The sequence below is a fragment of the Lutra lutra genome, chromosome 10 (genome assembly GCF_902655055.1).
Source record: "Lutra lutra chromosome 10, mLutLut1.2, whole genome shotgun sequence".
Classification (NCBI taxonomy): domain Eukaryota; kingdom Metazoa; phylum Chordata; class Mammalia; order Carnivora; family Mustelidae; genus Lutra; species Lutra lutra.
In genome coordinates, this window is record NC_062287.1 from 16612101 (window position 1) to 16638939 (window position 26839).

Genomic DNA, 26839 nt, shown 5'->3' on the forward strand with positions numbered 1-26839 from the left:
CAGAGTGTCCCTTCAGCCTCTCTCTGGCCTCAAGGGCCTTCTAGCTAGGTCTTTCGAGGACAGATGGAGCTTGGTGGTAGGGGGCGAGAGCTCAGGAGCCGGGGAGGAGGGCGGGCAGAGGGCCTGGGGAAGGAAGGACCAAGCTTGCACCTGTCCTGGAGCCTGGATGCTCAGCCTTCCAGAAACATTAGCTTTGGGAGGATCTGATTCTAGACATAGGAGCAAACCCATTTCAGGACAGACTCCTCCTGAGCAAGCTGTCCCTATCCCACCCACTTGGGAACCTACCCCCTTGATGCCACCACCACTTCTCTTTATGACCCATAGGCTTGGCAAGAGTCCCTGACACTTGGGGCAGAATAGCTAATTTCCATATTTCATGAACCCACTCTCAGAATCGTGACCTGCACTTTGAAGTGCTGGGCAGCCCTACCCCAGTCCCGTGGCTGGTTCTGCTCCCTTAGGGTGAGCCATTGCCCTGTAGGCTGGGCCCCCTGAGCCTTTTCTGCCCCGGGCCAGGTCTCTGTTGACAGCCCCCATCCCTAGCCCCTCAGATGTCCTGAAAGAGGACTCTTGACCCATCCCAGGCCAAAAGAGGAGCCTCGGCCCCCATCGCACCCCCTCCACCCACCCCCTTCTCACAGGCCTTGGCCCCGGAAAGTTGGAGCTGATGTTTAATTTAAATCTTTCCTGCCACACTCCACGGAGCACTCAGATCTGTGACAGGCTGTTACTCCAGCAGCCGCTGGGATCCTCACCAAGTGAGGTTGCCAAGACTTCAGCTCCCCATTTCCTCTTTTCTCCTCCCTCCCCGCCCCCCATCACACTGCCTCTCCATTCCTTCCGGTCATCCCCTAACCCCCATTCCACAATGGCCTCCTCGTGGGATTCACTGCGGTTTCTTTTAACCCCGTTTAGCGTTTCAGGCCAGAGACAGGGACCCTGATTTACAGCCATCTCCCCGACCCTGCCACTCTGGCCCCTGTGCCGTTGACCTGCCAGCCAGGTCATGTTGCCCAGGGAACAGCCAGCCGGTTCCCCCTCCTTTGTCTGGTCATGTCCCTTCCAGAACAACCTTTCCTCTCCGTTCAGATTATGCATTTCTTTTTCATATTTTATGAGGCTGAACTGGCTCACACTGATTCCCCTCCGCTCCACAGAGAAGAAATGGAGTTCTCCCCAAGGAGTCCGTTCCTTTAAATGCCGCTAACATCTCTATAGCCCTGTGGCCGGCTGGTTCTGCCTCACTTCTTCCCCACACACCTCCATGGTGATGGTGACGGGACTGCTGGATGCATTTGCAATTGCAGATGAATTCTGGATTGATCTTTGTCCTAGAGAGAGAATCAGGGGGATTGGCCTGGGCCTTCCCTGCGTAGGCCCATTAGAGGAGCTGGCCAATCTTCCAGCAGCCTTCAAGGTGGCGGGCTGTGCTGGAGACGTCCCACCGACTCCACTTGCTGGAGGAGCCCCTCATCACACACACACCCCCACCCCCGCAAGGGACAGCTTCAAGAGCCTTTTCAGGAGCCCCAAGATTTGGGGAGAAAGGGGGGAAGGGAAGGAGAGAAGGCATTGCTGGGACACTTATGACATGTTAGGTCCTAAGCTGTCCACAAGCAGGCTCTCATTTTTACCCTCCCAGAGATCCATGAAGCACCCATTGGTGTCTCCGTGCTAGGAAGCATAGACAGGTTAAGCACCTGGCTCCAAATCACACAGCAGAACCTGGCTGAAAACCCAAGTGTATAACCTGTAAAACCCATTTGTCCTTCATTTGCCTGAGTATCCTTCCTGATCCATCTCTAGGGTCTATGGCTTGAAAGGTATTTCTAAGGGTACATTCTGTTGGGGTGAGTTAGCTGGAGCCCTGCAGTCTGGATGGCCACACACAGAAGGCCTGGGTCAGAGATGCTCAAACGTATAAGCCGGTTGGCCTGGCCACCCCAGCCTCCCTTCCCCTGCCTGGCCTTGGCCTCCATCTTGGCCCTTTGTGACCTGTTTTTCCTTTGCATTTATTGTTCTTTTTAGACAGATTGTGTGGGGTGGAAAATATAAGGAAGAAAGACCCTTTATGACAGTCCTCAGATCAACCTTAGTCTTCTGAGTCTTCTCTCGTAACTCACCAGGCTCTCTCCAGGACTGCATTTTTTAGTCTCTGCTGGAAAACATTGGTTGCCTTCTCTCTGTGGTTGGAGGGCTAATCCTAGTTGAATGTAGGAATTTTCTCCCTAGTGTCTGCTAAGTCTTCTCCTCCTCCCCACCCCTGCCTCCAGTCTCAGAGGAGCTCTGGTCTCTGGCTGACCTCTCCCAGAATCTTTTTGTTTTGTTTTAATTTTTTTCTCTCCCAGAATCTTAGTAGGACAAGGTAACAGAATCCTATAGACACCATCTCAACATCCTCCCAGAAAAGAAAATTTCTGCTGTCATTTCTAAATAACCCATTTTCAGAGCCAATGAACTCACCACCAGGAAGTTCTTCCTGCTCTCTACCCTCAGTCTTACTTGCTTTAACATCCTTCCAAACCCATGCTCGCTGCGACTTGGCCCTCCCGGAGTGCGCTGGTCTTATGGGAGGATGCGCATTGAGGTTTCCTGAGTCCATCTCCAGTAGAGATACCAGGTAGCTCTCCTGGCTCCGGGTACCAGGGATGAGAGTGACAAAATAAAATCAAGGTGGATGGCAGCTTATTACGCTTTAACTTTCCTATTACCTACCCGATAACCTTAGCCACTGATAGAACAGCATCAGAGGCTGCTAATATCTCTTCCCGGGAGAAGAGAGGTAGGAGGCAGGGGCAGTGCCTCCCGGAAATGTCGGTAAAAGACACAGAGGGAAACTGACACTGTCCTAATGAAGCCAGAGCACGTTTTTATTTACTGGGCTCCACTTGGAGGCTCTCTGGACGGCTTCTCAGCCTGCGACACTCCCCACTCTGTGTGTGTCTGCAGAGGGACCCATCCCAGGCTGTCACACAGGAAGTTGGTTGGGAGCTGGTTTGTACACACTTGTCGGCCAGGCTGGGCTGATGGGGCTCCTTTCTTAGTCCCCAGGGCAGTGTTTTTCTCTTTCTGCCGCCTCTGCTCTGATTTATTAACTACTAATAAAATATTGTAAGGATTATGGCTTCGAGACACTTTTGTCTGGCTGTCTAGCAGCGGGCAGTTGCTTTGAGAATAAAGACCTATGACTTTGCCCCCTCAGGGCCACAGTCCCCCGTGCCAAGGTCCACAGCGCATTTATACAGGTCTCCGGCCAGAGGGCTTCTCATCCTGGGTGTTCCTATTTTAAGCATCGTGCAGGACGCATTCTTGCCTTCCTCCTCCCGCATGGGTGTCCTGAGTCCCGCAAGCTCCATCTCCACCGGAGTGTGGCAGAGGCCTTCCCGAGAAGAATCCGCCGTCCACAGCCTCGTTCCCCTCATGCCTGCTTTCCTTTGCACTCATTCTGGATCCTTCCGGACACCTGTTTGTGCCCCTCCTCCCAGGTCCCTCATTTCAAAGTGGCCCCGGAGGAATTTATCAAGTTCCAGTTCCAGCGATTCACAACCCTGAACCTCCACCCCAGCAACACGGACATCAGCGTGGCTGTCGCTGGGATCCTGAACTTCTTCAACTGTACCACCGCCTGCCTCATCTGTGCCAAAGCAGAATGTAAGCTTCCTCCGCCCGCGGCCCTCCGCGGCCCCCCGCGGCTCCGCCCTTCGCAGTCCTGGTTGGTTTGTGGATTTCACCCCCAGGGCTTTGCCCTTGGCTCTGGATCCACCCGGAAGGGGAGGGCTCCCTCTGCTGGTGGGGGTGATGATCAGCAGCTTTAGGCATTCCCACGTGTCCTTGGCTGTTTGCGTGTCTCTCTGTGTGTGTGTGTGTGTGTGTGTGTGTGTGTGAGAGAGAGAGAGAGAGAGAGAGACAGAGAGAGACAGAGAGAGACAGAGAGAAACAGAGAGAGACAGGGAGGGAGAGAGGGAGAGAGAAAGCGAGCGCAGTCCAGGAACACCCTTTGCCAGACATGGGCGGAACAGAGAGAACTGGGTTACAGGGAGACTGGCCAACATCCAAGCCTTTTTGCATCTGCAAACTCAATTCCCACATTTTCAGCCTCATTGTGAAGGATCTACAAAAAGAGAGAGAGAGAGAGGGAAAATGTAAAATTGGATGCATTTTGTTCTTGATGGGCTGAAGAGCTTCTTCCCCTGGAGAGCGGGTTTTGCTGATGGAACAAGGTCCAAGGGCAATGCCTGATAAAGCATTTTTTTGCAAATGCAGGTTTTAGAAATAGGGTTTCTCTGACTCTTAGACAATTTGTAACGTAAATTTAGTGTTTATGAGATTTAGCTAATTTGAGCCAGCATTTTCTAGCAAATCTGGGCATCTGTGTGCTCCCAGTGACAGCTGTGCGCCCACATGTGGTCAGGCAGGTGCTGGGCCCTGACTGTCCCTGGGGCCCTGTGCCTGAGCCCCAGGCATCTGCATCCTGTGCAGTTCCCCAGCAGGTCCTGGCAGGCTGCACTGGCCGACCTATGTCCTCTCCGTCAGGGCTCCTGTTCATATGGGTTCTCAGATCTGCTCTGCCTGCTGGAGTCCTTTCTCCACCATGGAATCCCTCCAGCACCTTCCAGCCGAGGGACAAAACCACTTTCTTCACAAGGCATTTGCACCCAACTGCCTCTCTGTGATGGCCATTCAATTCACTTACTTACATAAACACAGATTTGAGATTTACTCCGGGCTACCCCAGAGAGTAACTGAGCTCCAACTGTGTGTACTTTTTATATCGTTTATTTAATTATCAATGATCCGGTGGGTTTGGAGGCGTTGGAGTTCCCCATGTCAAAGTTGACTCAAACTCAAAATCCAATTCCTTGGTCTCACTGGCTCCCCGTGGACAGCGCAGACCCAGAACATTTCTGCCATCAGAGAGAGTTCTACTGGACAGCCCTGCTTTAGATAGTAAGTGTTTTGTGGCTGAAATTTAAAAAAAAAAAAAAAGGTGGGGGAGGAATGTTTGGATAAACACTTCACTCTGTTTCACCCTCATGGAGATTCACGGCACACATTAGCACAGATACACTGATTTGTCCTGTGGCCAAAACAACTATTTACCTCTTCTCTTCTGAATAGGATTGACCATAAGTCCCAAAGGGATACTGATCGAGAAGACCACAGGATGCTAGTGTTTGATGGGGTTGAGGACCATGGCATGCCACCAGGTGGCCCTCCTCCTGTGGCGTCCTCCAACCCCTGTAAGGTGGAACCGAACCAAGGATTCTCCCCCTGGAAATTTCTGCCACATCCTTTCAGGCAGGACTCAACAAGAATGTTAAGAGACAGAGGACAGGCCATCAGTCTCTCCCAGCAAAGATTCTCCTGCTGCCTTCCTCAGTGCAGGGTCCAGTGTCTGAGCAACCTGATGGGAAGTTCTTTCTTGTGTCTAGCCACAGTCCCCCTTGCTCGTAGGGCTCTCTCCGCTTCAGCTCTTCCTGGCAAGTAAGTTGCTCACCTGTTTGCTGAGCATCTACTGTGTGCTGAGCTCTTTGCTTGACTCGGTTGCCTCATAGGGCAGGGTTCTTTCCCTTAGAATCATTACCTTCCTTGACATGCATGACGTTCATACAATCCTGTGCAGATGGCATTTTGCCATTTCATGTACATTTTGCCATTTTATGTCCCTCCTCCCTAGTCATTCTAGAACCAAGAAAACAGAGTCTTGGAGCTGTTAAGGGACTCGCTTGAGGTCACACAGCTGGTTTTTACGTGGCAAACCATGACTCTAACTCAGGTCTTTTGAGTCAGGAGTTCCTCACCGCCCCTTCTGTCCTCCTCATCGACACAGACAACTTCAGAGCAGTGGCTTAGGGCAGGCTCGGCCTGGCAGGTCCGAGAGAGGGCAGAGATCTCTCTGGAGCAGCATGTCCCCCTTGCTCCCTCGAGCAGGGTGCAGGATGGCTGAGCATAGACATAGTTCTGAAGAGGATGAGCCTGCCTGAGAGCCAGAAGGGCCAGGCCACAGCCCAGGCGGGACTCATCAACCATACAGTGCTACCTCTTCTTGAAGAACTCATCCACTGAGGTTGCCCAGTGACTCTGGGCCCCACCTCCTGGGGCCCAGGGAAGGAAGGTGGGGCAGAGCGGGAGAAGTTCAAGGGCAAAGAGGATTAAAATCTAATCAAAGGATGAAGAAATCAGGGGTTGAAGGGAAATGCAGCTCAGAGCTGGGGAGGAGACGTGCTTCTGTCTTCCTTATTAACACAGGGCCAAGAGATCCCGCATGTTGAATTAGAAACAGGCATCGAATTCTATTTTTCAGCCATCAAAATTAGGTATAACGGAGACCATTCCACAGGGAATCCTACCACCTTTTTTCTTTCTTTCCAAAAGTAGATTTTTAATAAGCAGGTTTTAGACCAAGCAGAGTTGTATTGTGTTTTACATTATTTTTCTTTCATGGGAGAAAAGCTCAGGACATCTGCACATGCCTAGTTCTCATGAGGCTGGGGGGTAAGGGGAGATGTGGTGAGGGGTCCAGGCATGCTGTCCTGGGAGCCCCCGAATGGGGAGAGTCGGTGTTCCCCACCGTGGCCCCTGAGGCCCCTTTGGTGAGATCACCCAGCCTTGCCACAAGGCTACCTTTTGAGACTCTCAGGATGGACCCAGGGCCTTCAATTTCCTGTAGTCACAAGGACAACATGCTGGATATTTTCCTGGTATATTTGAGCAGACTCCAATACTATTTTGTTTTAATGTTTGCATTGATGTTTCTAAGTATTTTAATGTCCTTTTTGTGGCTACGTGTCCTTCTGCCATCTGTTTACCACCTGTGTGACCTTGGGAAAGTAACATAGATACTCTCCAGCTTCCTGTTGTCTTGTCTATAAAGTGGGAACGATGATGCCTCCCTTGCTGGATGGCCAAGGGGATTAAATAGGACAAGATACCCAAAGAGCATGACACAGGGTCTGCACCTGGGCAACAAGAGGCACACGTGAGTTTTTCTTTCCTTCTTTCCTTGGATCCCTTTCAAACAATACCAGGTCAGGACCTGGAGCAGAGTGACCAGAGCTCAGCACTGTCTGTCCTTCCATCGTCCCTGTGTTGGCTAAACTCTGCCCAGGTGGTTGGAGAGGAGCAGACTCTGATCTCAGGGAGGAAGTATAGTTGGAGAGAAGTCCAGAATGGTGCAGCAAAAAAAGAACCATCTTGGGAGCCAAAACAAGCTTCTCTACCACGCATGAGCTGTGTGATGTCAAACAGATCACTGTACCTCTCTGAGTCTCAGTTCCCTCCTGCTAAAGTGGGAATAATACTGCTTTTCAGGGCATCTGGGTGGAAGGTATCCGGCCCCAGAATATAATAAACATTTACTTATTTTACCCTGTGATCCTGGCTGTGGCAGCAGGGGCTGGGGGCTGGGAGAGTAGGGCTGATACTCAGAGCCCCTTGTGGAAATAGCGGGACTCTAGAGGACCTTCCCCATACCAGCCCCAGGAGGCACACGCTGTGGGAGGCCTTATGCTCGGAGCAATACAAAAATTAATCATTTAGTGAGCACTCACTCTGCTAAGGCTTTTGAAATTATCCCATTTGAGCCTCATGATAACCATCTAAGATGGACTTTATAAACATTCCTATTATCTGCATGAGGAAAAGGGAGATTAAGTCTATTTTCAACACACATGGTTCTTGTTTCCTCTTCTCCCTGATGTTTCCATGCTGTGGAAAAGACAGAAGAGAAGCACCATTTTTTCCCATTCTGTGGCTGGGTTGACGCCTTGCCATGCCAGCTCAAGTGGGGAATCAGAGGCCAGAAGTCAGAATCAGGAGACCTGGTTTGGCTCTTGGCCTGTCTCGGGTTTTCTAGCTCTATGATCTGTCACTGCACCCCTCCCACCAGGCACACCTGCCCTCCCCGAGCCCTGGGGGTGGGGGCCGGGGTGGGGTGTTAAATCAACTGTATATGAAGGAACTGAAGAAACGTGAAAGACTGCTCAGGGCAGGGGCACCTGCTGAACCCCACCAGGGGAGGCCCACGCTGGAGACACGCTCCAAAGTTCAGAGGCAGTGGGAGCGCAGAAGCCACGCTCTTCCCACGTCCGCCCTTGTGTCGGAGAAGATGACAGCCTGCAGGGCCGAGCCAGGCAGAGCACGGTCTGCCCGTGAGCAGAAAACCTCACCTTCTCCCCCATTGCCTCTCTGTCTCCTCCTCTGTCTCCTGTGGTCTGGCCTCCTAGGTCTGCCCATTCCCAGGGCCAAGCCCAGCCATGGGATGAGACAGACCCGAGAAGCAGGTACGGTGGGTCATTCAAGCACTTGAACGTGCTCTGTGCCCCTTCCCCATGGTGACTCCTTGGACTCTCATTCCCATCTACCCGTCAGAATCTGCTCGTGGAAAAGGTCTGAAAACCACACACCCTGAGGCATGAGGCCCGGCAGCAGGAAGGGGCGTGAAGCGTGACCTGGGGTAGAGCAGTGCGGGCACAATGGTGAACCATGGCGTCTCCCTAAATCCTGGCCACAGTCCCCCACGGTCAGTTTTACATCCCCGCCTCCAGCGAGATTTAAAAGTGCCCTCCCTCCCTGGAGTATTAGCATCTTCTATAGCCAGAGCCCACAGCCGAGGGAGTCAGCCAGTGGAGAGGGACAGATGCCCGTTGAAATGGGTGTTTATTCTTATTTTTTTTTTTTAAGATTTTATTTATTTGTCAGAGAGAGAGAGGAGAGCGAGCGAGCACAGGCAGACAGAATGGCAGGCAGAGGCAGAGGGAGAAGCAGGCTCCCCGCCAAGCAAGGAGCCCGATGTGGGACTCGATCCCAGGACGCTGGGATCATGACCTGAGCTGAAGGCAGCTGCTTAACCAACTGAGCCACCCAGGCATCCCTATTCTTATTTTTTGATACAAGGGTCCTTTGTGTCCCCCATAGACCCATCACTTAGGTATTTGTGTCCTAGTCCTGCGGCCCTGTCCAACCCCGGCTGTGCCTTTCACGGCTTGTCCAGCCTCCTCCCACCCCGCCTGGCACCTTGCCTTCTGGTCACAGAAGCCAGCCTCCCTCCTGCTTCCCAGAACAGCCGGCCTGCTGAGGCTCTCATCGATCCATCCCGTTGGATCCTGAGTGAGACTAATAGGTTCCCCAGGTCCCTCTCAGCCTTGGACTTGGCAGGCTGACCTGCTGCTGGGCCCAGGGCCCCCCAGGAGAGGAGGGCTAGGGCAGTGGCAGAGGGGAAGCCGGGAAAAGAGCAGCTTTTAACTCCTCTGGTGACAGCTGCCTTCAGGAAATCCCTTAGTTCCATTAAACAGATAGAGGTGAGGAGAATGACGTTTGGAAAATTCTACACTGCACGCAGAAACTCCTGATGTTCTTAATATCGCTAAACCACACTTTCCCTTCTGCAAATTCCTTGCACTGCCTAGCATGAAAAAAAGATCCCTTTCTGATTCATAGAACTAGAGAATCTCTGGGCTAGAAAAAACAGCAGTGTTCTTCTAGTCCAACTTTCCATCCACTGGTGTAATTCACTGACAGTCGGCAAGAGGGGCTTTAGTCTTTCCTTAACTACCTCCAGTGACAGGGAGCTCACTACCACTGCATCTTGAGACAGCTTCAACAGAGCTAAGTCTGTCTCCCTGTGACCTCCCTCCACTCTTTATTCTGAGGTGTCATCCTTGAGGCTGCCAGGAGCAAGTCTGTCTCATGACGGTCCTTCCCACTCTTCCTCGAGCCAGGGACCCCCTTTCTTCAGCTGCTCCTCAAGGGACATGGTGTCCATTCCCCACTTGGCACTGATGCTCCCCTGCTCTGTTAGGCTGTCGGGTCCCGCTCTTCCCCCCATAGCCTCAGTGTCTAGTTCAGACCCCCAGCCAGCGCCATGCACCCTGCCTCACCCTGGGCATGTGCGGAAGAGTCTGAAGTGGGAATTCCTACCGAACACTGTGAAATGCTTCATGTTTATGTATTTCCTATAGTATACATATGCATGTACATATATGCTACCAAGTATTTTGCGTGGTTTATAACGAAGGACTAAATTTTGTGGATTGGATAACGAAGCCGGGAAGAGGAGGAGATGGGTGAAGGACAGTTAGGATGGGAGAGGGTGGGGGAGGGGGTGAACGGAAACCGGATTTGTGAAGCATCTTCTAGGAAGGAGACCGGCACTGTCCTGCTTACGCGCTCCTTGTACTAACGTGTAAGGTAGTAGTTGTCCTTACTTTGCAGATAAGGTCGCTGAGGGACAGAGGGAGTCGCCGCCACTGGCCAGTCCCCGCAGTGCTAGAGCTGGGACCCCCCGGGGACTCCCCTGCCACCCTGTGCTCTGTTTGCTGCTCCAGGTGCAGTCCAGGCTGGGAAGGCAGTGACTGATAGGAGATCCTGAGTGGGATACAGACTCTCCTCACTAACCCACCCCACCGACTCGCTGCCCTTCTCCCCTCTCCCCGCCTCTCAGCACACACGACAGAGTGTGCTGGATAAGATGGGGATGCTGTTTCCTTATTTAAAGGGCAGTAGAGCGCCCCACAGGACAGTTCAATGGGGTACACTGGGCACTGATCGGAGCAGGTGCCCCAATTTAGCTGACATCTGGGAGGCTCTTCCCTGGGAGCGCAGGGCACCTGACAATTTTAAAGAGATGAACAGTCCTGGCTGCCGTGCTGGGCATCTCCATGCGAGGCCTAATCCTGCCATCCTCCAAGCTTCCGTGTCTTGTCCCACGAATTTCACTGCCTCTTTGAAGGATCCCAGGGGATTTGGCTGCTTTCCCAGCCAGGCTCTAGCAAGTCTCCCTGCTACATTCCAGGGCCCGTGGCACTGTCCTCGGCCACCGCTCACCTTGCCCCTCCAGCTGCAGTGCTCCCTCCTCCCTAGCACGCCCAGGCAGATCTTTTCTTGAGCCAAAGAGACAGCCAGCTGTCCAGGAACACTGTCTCCTGTAGCCTCGCCTGACCTTCTCACGGTGTCTGTGGGGTCCGGTGCTCTGACCTTTGTGCAAGTCGGATTTTGCTTTTCACGTCGCCTCTGAGGAAGATATGTTCCATTTTACATATAGACCTAAACAAGGCAGTCCCCATGGAAAACCAGGTGATTTAAGGCATCAAACAAAATATGGGTTTGACTTTAGCTTTGTGGTGGACTTACTTGCAAGTCCTCTAAGCTCCCAGAGTCTGTATCTGACCCACCCTTCTCTGCTGAGGTCTTGGCGGTCCAGGGCCTGGCCCTCAGGACATGTGCAGTGTTGGTTGAACAGATTTGCACCGTGGTCCCTTTTTGTTCTGTGGCTGTTGTGGCGATGAGTAAAATACAAGAGAAAGAAGGCTGAAACCATACGTTCCAGTTCCCAGCATGCTTCCGCATCTCCGTGAGTTACACCCATTTTACAGATGAACAATGGAGGCTCCAAGAGGTTATATGACTTCTCAAGATCACACAGCTGGGGAGGGCTGACTCTGAGCTTGAATCCAGATCTTCTGTAAATCAGTTGGCAGGAAGTGCCCGGCAACATCAGTGCCCCTCCTGATAAGGGCGAGGGCCTGCAGGGCCACAGAGAGTGGGACAGATTACAAGTCTCCTTTGATGCCCTGTAGGGGAAGGAAGGGAAAGGCCAACCAGCTATGATGCCTTTTGAATGACAGCCCCTCCCAGGGTTTTCCCCTCCGGGCTGCAGCCGCCAGCTCCCCAGACCACCTTGGTGGGACCCAGGACTGGAGGATGGGGGTTGGCACGACCTTCCCAGAGCTCCTGTCTTTATCCTGCCAGCCCCTGGGTTCCACCCTGCTACCTTGTCCTTGTTAGAAAACACAGCCCCTGTGGGTTTTCCTCCCCACATCCAGAGATGCATACCCCCAGGCCGCTCCTAGGTTCTGTGCCTGTGGCCCCTGTTGCTTGTGTCCTGGGAGGCCTCTGGCCACATAGGAAGGCCAAAGATGAGAAAGTAGGAACCCTGGTCCCAGCTGCATTCCTGTGTGAAGAGGCACGTCTTAGCATCTGTACAGATCAAGGGAGGCGGCTGCAATGCCCTTCAGAGGCCTCTCTCTCACCTTTATATCCTCATTGATATAGGAAAGACCTTAGGGTTCAAAGCCAACAGGCAAGAAAGAATTCTTGAGCGTCTTTGATGCAAAAAGCTACTTTTGTTAAAGCTCGGGGACAGGACCTGTGGGCAGAAAGAGGCTCCTCTGGGGTCATGAGGAGTGGACCATTATATATTTTCAAGTTGGGAGGAAGTTAGGGATATAGCGTAAGTCTCTAAGGAATTTGCGAGTCAAGTTTCCAGGACCTTGAGGGGGCTTGCTATGGTTGGGAAAAGGTCAGTTATTACCATCTAATAAAACCTTAGTCATGAGGGGCGCCTGGGCGGCTCAGTGGGTTAAGCCGCTGCCTTCGGCTCAGGTCATGATCTCAGGGTCCTGGGATCGAGTCCCGCATCGGGTTCTCTGCTCGGCAGAGATCCTGCTTCCCTCTCTCTCTCTCTGCCTGCCTCTCCATCTACTTGTGATCTCTCTCTGTCAAATAAATAAATAAATAATCTAAAAACAAACAAACAAACAAAAAACCTTAGTCATGAGACCCTTCAGATGTAGATCGGAGGGCCATATGCTTTGGGGGGTGATTGCCAACATATATCTTGGGGGTTTAGAGGTAAAAAATTTCTAAAGGAATTCTTATATGTTGAAGTAGACTTACAGGCTCCTGGGAGTTGGGAGGAGAGAGTCGGGCTGGGATTGCCCTTTTCCCTCAGCAAATTGTCAACATGGAGAGACAGTTGCGTCCCTAGAGGAATGCCACTCTGTCTGTTTTAAGGACTTGTCCGTGGGCTCTAGGAAGGAAGGAAATTTAATAATTTCTCTTCTGCCTTTGTTTCCCACATCACTCAAGGGTCAGGAGGGTGAGGAACCTGTGCAGGGAGGAGTCTGGGGTCATTTGGAAGACATCCCCACAATGACTGTGCTGTAGCTGGGGCAGGAACGGGAGCGCGGGGGCCTTGGGTTAGGAAGCCAACCCTTCCCTTGCCATCCAGTGTGTGGAGCTACTCATCTCGTACCTCATGTTCCCCTGTGTGGGATTTAAATGCGCTGTAGGATTGTTGTGAGGACTTGAGCACAAGTCATGTGGAATGTTTAGCTCATTATCTGGAACACCATAAAGAATCAATAAACCCTACTCTTGTCGTTGCTTTTGGGAGCAAATGCCTGTACTTTTCTTTCCATTGGAGTTGAGACCACCTCTTCCCAAGAGACCCTCCCCACCCCCTCCCCACCCCTCCTCACTCCCGCCACTCCCACCCTCTTCCTGGCCTGCCTCCTCAGAGGCAAAGCTGAATTAAGACCCTTGTGTCTCAGTGACGTCATTCTGGAGACCTCCCATCCACCCCTGCTCCTAGACAGCAGTTAGCTGAGTGGGGGATGGGAGGGGATCCCATATTTTTGTTTTGTTCCCAGCCTGCGTTCTTGCCGTTGGAGTGCAGTTCAAAGCCTTATAATCTTAATAATGCTCTTATAATCTTAATAATACCTTGTCTTAATGCAACCACTATGCTCTGTGGAGTTCAAAGGGTTTTTGTGCGACCTGTTTCCTGGGCCTTGTGATCTTGAGGGAACTGCTCCCCCATATACCTGAGGAAAACAAAGGCCCCGCTTTCCTAGAATTAGATGTGACCTTTGTGGGCCTTTGCGATGGGCGAGGCCAGGACTTAAGCAATTCACAGATTCCTTCATTTCATTCTCAGCAACATCCTCGGAGCTGGTGGCTTATTCTCGTTTCTCAGATGAGGAAACTGAGGCCAAGAGCCGTGGCCATGTGAGAAGGTCACTTGGTGTGTGAGCAGCCAAGTTAGGGGGAAAAAAACAGGCCTCCTGGTCTGTGAACCCAGGTCTTGGCCACCAGGCAGTGCTGTGGGGAGGAGTGGGAGTCCTCTCATTCCCGTCAAGGGACCTCAATCTCTGTTTAAAAGAACATTCCTGATGGAGCCGGAGGAGGCCGGGGGGGCTTAGGAACATTCTTTTGACTGAAGCTGGGAATACAGAAGCCCACAGAGGTTGAGAAGCTTGCTCAGGTAAAGGGGCTGCTGCTTTGCTCCAGCAGTGGGGGCCAGACTCATGGCCCAGCCTCTGACCCAGGGCCCCGCTCATCCTGCCTGTGCCCCGGTGTCTCCCAGGGAAGCACCGGGGACCCTCAGTGCCTTCATCCTCTCTCCCCTCCAGGCCTTTTAAACCTGGAGAAGCTGCTCCGGCAATTCCTTATCTCCAAGGACACCCTTTCAGTCCGGATGCTGGATGACACCCGGGACCCCACCCCGCTCCTCAAGGAGATCCGGGACGACAAGACCGCCACCATCATCATCCACGCCAACGCCTCCATGTCCCACACCATCCTCCTGAAGGTGGGAGCCAGGCCCCGGCAGGCGCGGTGGGCGCGGAGCCTCCTTGTCCCTCCCCCATCCCCCTCCCCCTGAACTGGCACACCGCTCCCTCTTTGACTCAGATGTCGCCCAAAAGGAAAGGCCAGATGGGGCTGATGTTGGAGAAGCATCACCTCCCAGTGCAGCCGGACAGCCCCCAGCCAGAACCCTCCCTACCAGGGTCTGTGGGGTCTCAGGAGGGGCCACGGCCCTTGGGGGCCAAGGCTCTGTGCCAAGGAGTATAGAAGTATTTCCAGGTGTGGACAGCCAGGGCAGTCCGACCAGCATGTACAGCCGAGCGTCAGCCCTCTGGGTCCTCCCTGCACAGTGTACTGGTTTCCCAAGCGCTGCTGTGGGGCTTCCCAGCCTAATCCTCTCAGTGCCTAAATGGGGCTCGTACCCCATCTTCCCTGGACAGGCGAAGAGACTGAGACTCCGGGCGATGAATGGCGAGGAGCAGAGCTGGGCGCGTACCTGCTGTCTCTGATAGCTGGTCACCAGCTTCGTCTACTGCAAATACAGGGGCAGGGTGGCAGGTCCCAGATTGGAAAGTCAGGGGTGGCGGGGCCGGGGGTAGGAGGAGTCCGTGCTGGAGAAACAGCGTGGGACCAGCTGGGCAGCCTCGGAGTCCTCAGGCACCGGCTCTTGGCCTGGTGGCTGGGCTCGGCCTGCGATTCCAGATAGAGGGACCCTGCTTGCAGGCCGCTCCGTAGCTCTCCCAGCCCCTCCAGGCACACTGGCTTCTTCTAATGCCATCCTAATTGCACATTTAAACGCAACCTGCCATCTTCCACTGGGGGAGCAAGGCTTCTCCTTAACCTCTGCCAAGCTGTGGGGAGCCAGGCAGACACTCAGATGATTGTCTCTTCCTCCCCCCCCCCCCTCTCCTCCACACCGCCCCTCCCCAGCTAGTTTTTGTCTCGGAGTTAATAAGAGATTTGAATGAGTTCTCTGAGTACCGAGGGCTGTCCCTTCAGCCCGTTGCTATAGTAATTCTCCACAGCTCCAAACCCACATTTGTCTGGGTGCATGTAGGCAACTCAACACACACACTCAAATGGAAATTTTCTCTTTTTCTCTCGTCTTGTGTCTGGGCCTATGATGGATGAAGTCATCAAGAGTGGAAGAGATCCTCTAAGTTTCAGGGCCTCAAAGAGATCAACTCCCTGGGGATGATGAGGGACAGAGACGGAGATAATGGTCGTCCGTCGTCCCCGCCCCCCCCCCACCCTCCATCTCGCTCCCCTTGCAGAGGCCACACAGAATGCACGGTGCCCCCTGTAGGAGCCAGAGCCTTCCTGAGCCGCCCCCACGTGGAAGCATTTTGGGGACAGCCCTTATTTTTTCTTTTTTTTTTTTTTTTTTTTTTTTTTTTTTTACAGCGTTATAAACATATATTTTTATCCCCAGGGGTACAGGTCTGCGAATCGCCAGGTTTACACACTTCACAACACTCACCATAGCACATACCCTCCCCGATATCCATAACCCCACCCCCTCTCCCAACCCCCTCCCCCCATCAACCCTCAGTTTGTTTTGTGAAATTAAGAGTCACTTATGGTTTGTCTCCCTCCCAATCCCATCTTGTTTCATTTACATTTCTCCTACCCCCTCAACCCCCCATGTTGCATCTCCTCTCCCTCATATCAGGGGGGGACAGCCCTTATAATAATAATGTTAACCTCAGGAATAATTCATGGCTCCCTGCTTATGTGGTTGGGCTCTTTTTGAAAAAATAATACGTTTATTGTTGAAATTTTGGAAAGCACAGAAAAGTACATAGAAGAAAATAAGAATTGTTATAGCTTTTCCTTTCTTTCTTATAAGCCTCTACTTTGGGATAGGATAGGATAGGATAGGATCTTACAGGTACACATGGAAAAGAAAGACATTCCATCACCCAGAGACTGCCACTGTGAAATGTTGATGTCTCTCCTTTCTGCCTTTATAGACACGTTTATTTCTTTTCAAAATTATTATCACCCTACACATACTTTTCTGTAACCTGCTTTTTTTTTTTCACTTAATTATATGCCCTGCATTTTGCTTATGTCATTACATATTTGCCTACAAATACTTTAATGGCAACATCATTTCTTGTTATACGGATATGCCGTAATTTATTTAACCATTCCTTTATTGTTGGAGATACAGGTTGTTTTCAATTTTTTGCTATAATAAACAATACAGGATGCGCATCTTTATACATAAATCTTTATGCACATTCATGAATATTTTTGTAGCATAAATTTCCAGAAGGGAAATTACTCAGTTAAAGAGATGCATGCTTTTAAGGATTTTGATATGATTTGCCAGATTGCCTTTTCAAAAGGCCATAACAATTTATATTCCCACCAGTAGCATATAGGTGTCTCATGGTACCCTTGGCAATACTGGGTATTTTCATTAACAACACTTTTTTTGGTTTTTAATGGCTGAGTTTTTGAAGAAAATTCCCCATGTCATGATAATTATTAGCAATTGTTTCTGCTGGGTGGACAGTAGCAGCTTTCCTGAGACTACCCATTGGCCTTGGCCTTTGTGACCTTGACACCAAGCCCATCACTGAGCAGTGAGACTTTGGAAGCTGGCTCCCTTTGTTCCCATCTGACTTCCTGGTGTCCCCAGCACGCAGGCCCCACATCAGGCCCTGGACTCGGGCTTTGGGCTTGTCCTTGCCGGGTTAACAGCTCAGCCTTGGGAGTACCCCAGGGAGGCTGGACTCCGTGTGGGAAGCTGTGTGAGCAGAGAGTGCACGGAGCTTCTGGGAGACTCACCGTGCCCATGTGAGCCTGGCCGCGGAGCTTGGCAGTGCTCTGCTGTCTCTTGATTTCAGAAGGATTTGCAGAGTAATCCCCTACTTTATTGAGCAGCTGTTTCGGCAACAAACTGCGTGTTTACCCAGAATTCAGGTCTTAAAAACCAAGGATCTCTTGTCTTTTATCTTTGGGCAGCAGATTTCACAAATGGGTTCTAACCATCTGACGGTGCCCCCGCCCCACCCCATGCCCCAGCCCCTCCCTGTCGCCAGGTTAACCAGGGTTCCCACCTGTCTAGGCAGTGGTGACAGGCACTGGCACTTTTCTATGGACAGTGTTGAGTGTGAGGGGATGGGAGGGGCTGAGCAGCAGGCTGTACCGGCCTCTTGGAAGTGGAGGGGGAAATGTAGTTTTGGAGGAAGAAGAGAGACCTCGAGCCCCCTGTGACCCTTGCATCCTCTTGCCCCAGGCCTAGAGCCCTACTGTACCTCAGTTTCTGTCAGAATGGTGGCAATAGAAGGACCCAGACTGCCCTTCAAGGAATCTGTGAGGGCTCCTGTGAGAATGCTCACAAAGTTACTGGAGCTCCTTGGGAGGTAATCACTTTGTAAGAGGAAAATGTAATCATCCCTGGCCTTGTTTTCCCCTCATGCACCTCAGCAGGCAGGACAAAAGTGGTTTCCCAGTGGCCCTGGGGCTGTAGCATACATGATGAAAATCTGCCTGTCAGAAGCCATGAGGGTCCCGGGGAGAGCTGGGCTCATTATTTACCTGATCTACTTGTCGGTGTCTGTAGCACTTGTCACGCTCAAAGTCGGGCACACTGACAGGGGAGGTTGGTGAGGGGTGTCTGTGATGTGAAGATCAGACAAAAGGGAGGCTGTTCTGATGTCGCGGCCTCCTGACTGTGGCACGATGACACGCGGGTGTGCTGTGATCAAGGGTGAGGCATGTCACCGGCAGCTTGTTCCTTACTACTAATAAAGGACCTAAGTTTGCAAATGGTTCACTTGTTTCCTACATTACTGCAGATTCAAAGACTCTGATGAGTCTTGCTCGTTTGCCTTTGACAAGGGTTGAATTAATTTGGGAATCGCCTGTAACCCGCAGACTCTCCTGTCTCTGCCTCAGCCCCTAACAGAGCTGTCGGGACTTCCATCAACACCATGGTCCTCCAGGGAGAGGATAGTTAGGTTAAAAGGACTCAAATTAGGCTGCCTGGCTTTAATTTCATCTTTCCCCACTTAGGAGACATGTGGTCTTTGCAAGTTACAAAGCCTTTTGGTGTTTCGAGATTCTTCCGCAGTCAGATGGGAGGTGGAGGAGGAGTGATAGGCCTACCTCATCGACTTAGACCAAGTGAGATGCTCTCTAGCGCCTCGCGCATGCTAAACAGTGGGTACATGGTAGCCACTGTTACTGCTAATAGTTTGGCAGATAATTATTTTTGTCTGTTTTATTATTGGCTTCATTTCCCTGAAAGTCATTTTGGTTTCCATAATATCTGGTTGTATCCATGGGAATGTGTTGGGCATGAGAATATCACCTTCTACAAGTGTCACTGCAGGGGTGGGAAGGAGGGGTGGTGGTGGAGACACCTGACTCTAGAGGCCAGTGTTTCTGTTCTTCATCCTCCCAAAGTCAAGGGCAGCTTAAGAACCAAAGGATAGTGGGTCAGACAAATGGCGGATGCTTGGAACCCTCACTGCTCACTCACTCCCAGTGAGTTTTTGTTTTCTGTCTAATCTCTATCTCTTCCCTTTGCAGGCAGCTGAACTAGGGATGGTGTCGGCCTATTACACATACATCTTCACTAATCTGGTAAGACATTTTCACAGCTCGCCTCCTTGCCATAGAGTATCAATAACTAGCATCAGTGGGGTACGATGGAATGAAGCTTGGGACATGGAGGGAATCAGAGTGGAGGAGCAGAAGTCAACCAGAGAGGCAGGACATTCTAGAAACATGGAAGTCCAGGAGCGCCTGGGCTTCTCATCTGAACAACTCTTGGCCTTGGGAGGACGGGAATTTGGGGAATCTAATGCCTCCATCCAAATGCCGCTGGCTACCTAGCACTGAGCATTTTGAAGCATTTTGAAGCATTTTGAAGCATTTTGAGCATTTTGAAGCATTTTGAAGCTGTAACATACTAAGAAATGGGCATGGTCATTGTGAAGGATACACACTCAGAGAACAGAGGGAACCTTGGGGAACTGGTGTAAAAAAAAAATGTTACAGTTTTTTATTTGAAATGATTGTAGATTCACAGGAGTTGCAAAGATAGTAGAGAGTGGTACCAGGTGCCTTCAACCGCATTTCCTCCAGTAGTTACATCTTACCTAATGGTCATAGGGTATCAAAACCAGAATATCAAAACATCAGATCTGTCCATCCTGTGTAGATGTGTGTCAATCCCGTTGGAACCAGGACAATGCCATCTCTTCACCACAGAGATCTCCCTCATGCCACCATTTTATGGTCTCACCTGTGGCCCTTCCCCCCACCATCCCGAACCTTTAACCACCACTCATCCATTCTCCATTTTGACACTTTTTTCCTTTCGAGAATGTTATATAAATGGAAGCATGCAGTATCTGACCTTTGTCACACGGTGTAATGCCCTTGAGACCACCTGAGTTGTTGCCTGAATCAGTAGTTTGTTCCTTTTTGTGGCTGAGTCATTATTTCTTGGTATAGGTATACCACAGTTTGCTTAACCATCCATCTTTTAAGAGACATTTTGGTTGTTTCCTGTGTTTGGCTGTTAGAAACAATCCTTTGGAGAAGGGTTTATTTTATAAATGCATGAGATGTCAAGATTACTTAAAGCAGTGGCCCCTCCATGCTGACATGCTTCTGAGCACCTCTTACCTAACAGGGATGGGACCAGGCATTATGGATTAAAATGGGAATAAGGAACAAAACCTGCCTTGGAAAAATTCAAAGTGGCAAATTCTACTAGGTGTGTGTACAGAATGTTCTAGATCCTGGAACAGTCAGGAAAGACTTCACCAAAGAAGGGGACTTTAGGTTGTGCCCTCATTGGGGGGGAGAGGGGAGGGTTTTTCCCTAGATAAAGAAAGGAAGAGCATTCTGGGTTAAGTAACAGCATATCCACATGGTGGTTTGAAAGGACATGGCCTGTCCAGGAAACAGGGCATCATCTCTGACGTAACGACCACTCTAGGGATGGGCCTACGCCAATTAATGACCATTCACTTATCTATTTACACTCCACCCTTGCAAGTTACCTCTGTAGAGGACTTAAGGCAGACATCCATTAGTTTTAAGATCCTTGCTAAGTTAAGAAGCAGAATACAACCTCTTGACTCTTAAATCTTAGAATGAGAAATATTCCCGAGAAATTACGACTTTCTCGGTCAGCATGTGTGATAGGGCAACCGAGGAGATGGTACAGTGTCCCTCCCTGGATGGAGGGACCTGGTCTCCTGGAATGGCCTTCCCCGGGCCAGGACAGTCCTGTCCAAAGAGATGGGCTGGGACCCTCTGATCCTTGTTCATTTCCAGCTGTAGGTTTTTATGAATGGCGCTTTCTTTCTTTCTTTTTTTTTTTTTAAAGATTTTATTTATTTATATGACAGAGATCACAAGTAGACAGAGAGGCAGGCAGAGAGAGAGAAGGGGAAGCAGGCTCCCTGCGGAGCAGAGAGCCTGATGAGGAGCTCAATACCAGGACCCCAGGATCACGACCTAAACCGAAGGCAGAGGCTTTAACCCTCTGAGCCACCCAGGTGCCCCCTTAACAAGGTATTAACATTAAGATATTTGGGAGGTTCCTAAAGAATGTCACATTTGTCCCACCCAGGAGTGGGGGTGGGGGAAGGTTGCAGGGTGTTGGTTTCTGCTTTATCCTCAGCAAGCCTTCTGTTCCCTCATCACCCCCACAACAGGCTTGCCAGAGAGCCATTCAGCATTCCCTCCTTCTCAAGGCCACCACCGCCACAAATCTACCAGCTCCGTTGCTGGAATTTTTACTTGAATTCTAGCGTACATATAGAAGACCACACAGATCACCTGTGCGCAGCCCAGGGAGCGTTTTCCAAGGGAGCACACCTGTGTAAGCAGCGCCCAGATCCCAAAATAGAACCCAAGCAGCACCCTAGAAGTCCCCCTCCTGCCTCCTTCCCGCTGCTAACCCGCAAAATGGAAAACAGAAGGAATTTCTTTGTTTGCTTTATTTATTTATTTATTTATTTATTTATTTATTTATTTATTTTTCTATCCTGTGCTGCTGCTGCTGTAGATCAGAGCCTTAACATGTGAAAAGGGAGAAAAGGATTAGAGGAGTCCCAGAGCACCACAGGTGCATTCGCTTAAAGTAAGGAGATGCCTGGGGGAGCCCGGGCAAGTTGGCTGGAGCAGGAAAAGGAGATTCAAATATAATCGGGCTCCATCGGGGGGGCCTCCCCAGGATGCTGAGGGGAGGAGAGGGGAGAGGCAGGCGCAGGCAACCCCGTCAGCAGAGGAGAACAAAGTTAAGCTGCAGGGAGGCCTGGAATGTGAACTCCCAGGACAGTCCCTAGAATAAGCTGGAGATGCTTGGCTTGGAGATTTTGAAGAAAGCACCCCCCCACCTTCTCAGGACTGATAATAACGCGTATGATGATTTATCTAGTGGGAAAAAGTACAGGCCTATGAAGTCAAGAGACCCAGGTCAATGCTCCATTCTGCCTTACACGCTGTGTGGCTTTGGGGAAGTCTCACAGACTCTCTGAGCCCATTTTCTCATTTGGAAAATCTTAAAGCGGGGGGGGAATCTTAAAATCTTACAAAGTCGTTGTAAGGATAGGTAAAAATGCATCATTAATTGAAAAGTACTATGGGTTTCTAAGGCGTTTTTTTTTCTTTTCTTTTTTTTTTTTTTTTAATAACACGGTGATACGTTCAGGTTTCAAAGAGCTTTCTCCTTTTCTGGGGGCACGGAAATGAACAAGCTGAGCTCCGGGAGCATGCCTCAGCCAGAGAGTTCTTTGAACCTAGAATTACTAGGACTCACACAGTTTGTAAGTTTGCGAGGAGAAGTCAAAACAGTCACTGTATGAATGCTGATGGTTGAGTAACACTCGGGAAAATAGAAGCAGGACCATTGCAAAAATCAGTCAGTGGGAGGGTTTTCTGGAAGCCTCTTATTAGTGCTTTGACTTTCTGGAAAGGACAGGCCCCTATTAAGAGGAAAGAAACTACTTTTTAAGTCCATTCTTCCTTCCTAATTGCCCTTGGAGTCTGGGAACGGAGAGGGAGGGGCCTCGTACAGAGGGAGTGAGTTGCCCTCCATGATTCTCCCATTCCTGCTCCACCTACCACCCCATACAGATGCTGCCCAGACGCTAATATTTCTTTATTTCTTTGAATTCCTCAGGGATAGCCATCACGGCCCAGCTCTCTGATTTCTGCCATGGTGATGCAGTGGGTGCTTAGATTAGCTTTTTGAAAGATTACACATGAGCTGGAAAGGCAGGGGCCTTTGTATTTGGTAGACGTGATTCAGAACTCTGCTTTGACTAGCTACCGGCTGTGTGATCCTGTGTGAATAACTTAACCTCTCTGAGCCTCAGAGACCTTGTCTGTAAGTGGACACCATTAACACGTGCCTCAGGAGATGGTATCCATGCAGCACCTGGCTCATAATACAAGTTTAGTAAAGAGGAGATATTATTTATGAAGTCCTATTTATGCTTCCCATGTGCTAAAAAGAACAAGAGATACTAATTTTTCTGTGCAGCCTCTAACGGCCTGTAAAAGTGACTCTCACAATGCCATCTGACTGATTTGCCGAGAATGACTCAAACTTAGTAGTTTAGGTGTTATGCATGACTGAACTGACCGAAGTAGGGTTCGTGTGTGTCGTTCTCATTCTTCATTCCCACCCAGGCATTAAGAAGGCAGATTGATACCTCTGTTTTTAGTTTTTTGAGGAACCGCCGTACTGTTTTCCAGAGGGGCTGCACCCATTACGTTCCCACCAGCAGTGCACGAGGGTTCAAATATCTCCACGTCCTCCCCGACACTTGTGATTTCTTGTCTTTGATTTTAGCCATTCTGACAGGCGTGAAGTGGTATCTCCTTGTGGTTTTGATTTGCATTGCCTTGACGATGAGTGATGCTGAGCACCTTACCACGTGACTGCGGACTGCCTAAGTACCATTTGGTCCAGTAATTCCATTTCTGGGTATATTTACCCATAGAAAACAAAAACGCTAATTCAAAAAGATATATGCACGCTCTATGTTTAAGCGGCATTACATACACTAGCCAAGATATGGAAGCAGCCCAAGTGTCCATCGATAGATGAGTGGATAAAGAAGACGTGGTGTGTGTGTATGAACGTGTGTAATGGCCTATTACTTGGCATAAAAAAGAATGAGATCTTACCATTTGCGACAACATGGGTCATAGATGGACCTAGACGGTTTTATGCTCAGTGAAATAAGTCAGACAGAGACAAATATTACATGATTCTATTTGCGGAACCTGAAAAACAAAACAAATGAACAACAACAATGACAAAAAAAAGAGACTCAAACATAGAGAAGGAACTGGTGGACGCCAGAGAGGGGCCACAGGGGGATGGGTGAAATGTATGAAGGGGATTAAGATGTTACAAACTTTGTTATGAAAAAAATAAGTTACAGGGATTAAAAAGTACAGCATAGGGAACGTAGTCAATAATAGTATAATAACTTTGTATGGTGGCAGATGGTGACTACACTTGCCGTGGTGAGCATTTCATAATATATGTTATTGTCGAATCACTATGCCATGCATCTGAAACTAATATAATTTTATATGTCAATTACATTTCCATGAAAATTTTAAAAAAATTATTTTCATTTGAAAAAGAAGGCCAGTTGATTTAGGGCATCTGTCATAAATAAATCCAATTGATTGCTCTGAAGTTTAACCAGTTAATTACCATTATAAGAGTTGGGAGAAAAATGTCCATCATGAGTCAAACTTCTAAACCTTCAATTCAGTTGACCCTCTAGACGAGCCGTTTTTCTCTCTGTCAGAGTGGGGCCAGCAGGAGAGTGAGGATGCCCGCCCTGAGCTTTGGGGGTCAGGGGTAACTGACAAGGAAGAGGAAGGGAGCCAAAGTTAGCTGAGTGAACAGATGGTTAGCATTTTTTTTATAAATCTATTTTTTTTAAGATTTTATTTATTCACTTAACATACAGAGAGAGATCACAAGTAGGCAGAGAACCCAATGCGGGACTCGATCCCAGGACCCTGGGATCATGACCCGAGCCGAAGGCTGAGGCTCAACCCAATGAGCCACCCAGGTGCCCTATACATCTATTTTGAAATGGGATTTGGGGTGGTTTGCTCTGGTTTCAGAGGTTCAGTGGGCAAAACATCTTCTTGCCCTGCTTCTGGTTTTGCTGGGTCAGGACTCAGCCCCAGCAGAGTGAGTCTCTGATCAACAGGTGGGAAGGGGCCTCTGAAGGTACTCAGCTAAGGTGGGAGCTCAGGACAGGGGATTAGTGACCTTACAGACAACGTTAATGGTAAACTAAGAGCCACGATGTGCATTTGGTCAGCGATCCGGACAGGAACCCAGAAGGAAGCAAGTCATAGCAGGTGCACCAAGGTGAGGGTCAAGAGTCCAGGCCCAAACAGGGGGCAAAGCAGGGCAACCAAGAAAATGACTCTTGAGAGTCCCCAAAGACACAGATGCATGAGCAATCTGAGAACTGTTTCCTGCCTTTATCCAGATTTCTTTCTTTCTTCGTTTTCCAGAAGTTCTTAGTGGGGTGAAGCATATGTAACATTCGATTTGCCATTTTTAACTATTTATAAGTTTACGGTTCAGTGGCATTAATTGTATTCACAGGGTTATCTGACCAGCATCCCTATTTCTATAACTTTTTCATTACCCTAAACAGAAACCCGACATCCATGGAGCAGTAACTTCCCATCCCCCTCCTCCCGGCCCCTGATAACCTCCTATCAGTTTTCTGTCTCTACACATTTGCCTTGCCTTAGGTATTTCATAGAAGTGGAGTCAGACAATATTTGTCCTTTTGTATCTGGCTTATTTCACTTAGTGTCCTATTTTCCAGGTTTATCCATGTGATAACATGCAGCAGAGCTTAATTCTTTTTTTTCATGTGGTAAAATATACATAACATAAAACTGACCATTTTAACCATTTTTAAGCATACCTGTCAGTCATAATAAGTAATAGGTTCTGCAGCTGTTACCACCACCCATTTCCAGAACTCTTTTCAGTTTCCTGAGCTAAAATGTCACAGCCGTTAAACACCCATCCCTTCTTCCCGACGGCTGGCGATCATCTATTGCTATGAATGTGCCTATTCTGAGTACCTCTCAGTGGAAATACGCAAAATTTGTCCTTTTGTTTATGGCTTATTTCACTTGGCATAAAGTCTTCAAGGTTCATTCATGTGTCAGCATTTCCTTCCTTTTTAAGACTGAGTAACATTCCACTATATGCGTTCCCATTCATTCATCAGGAGACACTTGGGTTCCTTCACCTTTTTGGCTATCGTGGATAATCCTGCTATGAATGTGAGTCTAAAAATACCTGTTTGAGTCCCTGCTTTCAGTCCTTTGGGGCATATACCTAGGAATGGAGATGCTGGATCATATGGTAATTCTGTGCTTAATTTTCAAGCTACTGCCATACTGTTTTCCAGAGCGGCTGCACCATTTTGCATTCCCACCAGCAATGTGTGAGAGTTCCAGGTCCTCCCTATCCTCACCAATACTTGTTTTTATTTTTTATTTTTTAATAATCTCCATCCTAATGGGTGTGATGCAGTCAGATGTGTTTCTCATTTCTGTTTGGAGTTTGCAAATCGAAAGAGGCAGGACCTCATGGCTGAAGTTGAGAGTCAAGCTGATGCAGAAGCTTTGTAATGAAAGAAAGTAGCCAGCGTGTAACAACACAGTCAGACCTGGGAAAACTCCCAGGTCAGGAGCTTCCTAGCTGTGCGGCCAACTCGGCCAACTCGGTTTCTTCATGTGTAAAATGGAAATAATAATATCCATTTCAAAAATGTTTTGGTAAAATTAAAAATTAGCTATTGAGAAACAAGATGGGATCGGGAGGGAGACAAACCATAAGAGACTCTTAATCTCACAAAACAAACTGAGGGTTGCCCTCGAGAGGGGGGAGGGAGAGGGTGTTTGGGTTATGGACATTGGGGAAGGTATGTGCTATGGTGAGTGTTGTGAAGTGTGTAAATCTGGCGATTCACAGACCTATACCCCTGGGGCTAATAATACATTATATGTTAATAAAAAATAAATTAATTTTAAAAATTAGCTGTTGATAACACTTTGGATCTGGTAGGTAATGCCGACTACCATAACAGATAAACCCTCGAATGTCTTGGCTTTACACAATGGAAGTATTTTTCTCACTCAACTTACGTCCCAAAAGGGTGTTCCTGATCAGTGGGCAGCCTTCCATTATGTCATGCGGAGGCCTAGGTTTCTTCTGGCTTATAAATAGGTCTTCTTAGAGGCCAGGAATGGGAAAAAAAAACGTGGAGGGTCAGACCCAGGAGGATGTTATGGCCCACGCCTGGGAGCAGCACATAGTAATTCTCTCCCCTCACGACTCCATTGTCTAGCCCTCGGTCACAAGCCTGCCCCTCCCTGGAAGGGGGCCGTTGGAAAATATAGTCTACTGTGTACCGAG

The 26839-nt window shown here is 49.5% G+C and overlaps 1 protein-coding gene across 2 annotated transcripts in view; it reads left to right on the forward strand.

Moving 5' to 3' along the window:
• The window catches only part of GRIK4 (glutamate ionotropic receptor kainate type subunit 4), a 422274-nt gene that overhangs the window by 263304 nt on the left and 132131 nt on the right, over positions 1 to 26839 (forward strand). For both annotated transcript variants that reach the window (XM_047693414.1, XM_047693415.1), the window contains exons 6-8: positions 3489 to 3654; positions 14196 to 14374; positions 18919 to 18972. In XM_047693414.1, the coding sequence (XP_047549370.1) occupies positions 3489 to 3654; positions 14196 to 14374; positions 18919 to 18972 (399 nt within the window). The remainder of the gene's footprint in view (positions 1 to 3488; positions 3655 to 14195; positions 14375 to 18918; positions 18973 to 26839) is intronic.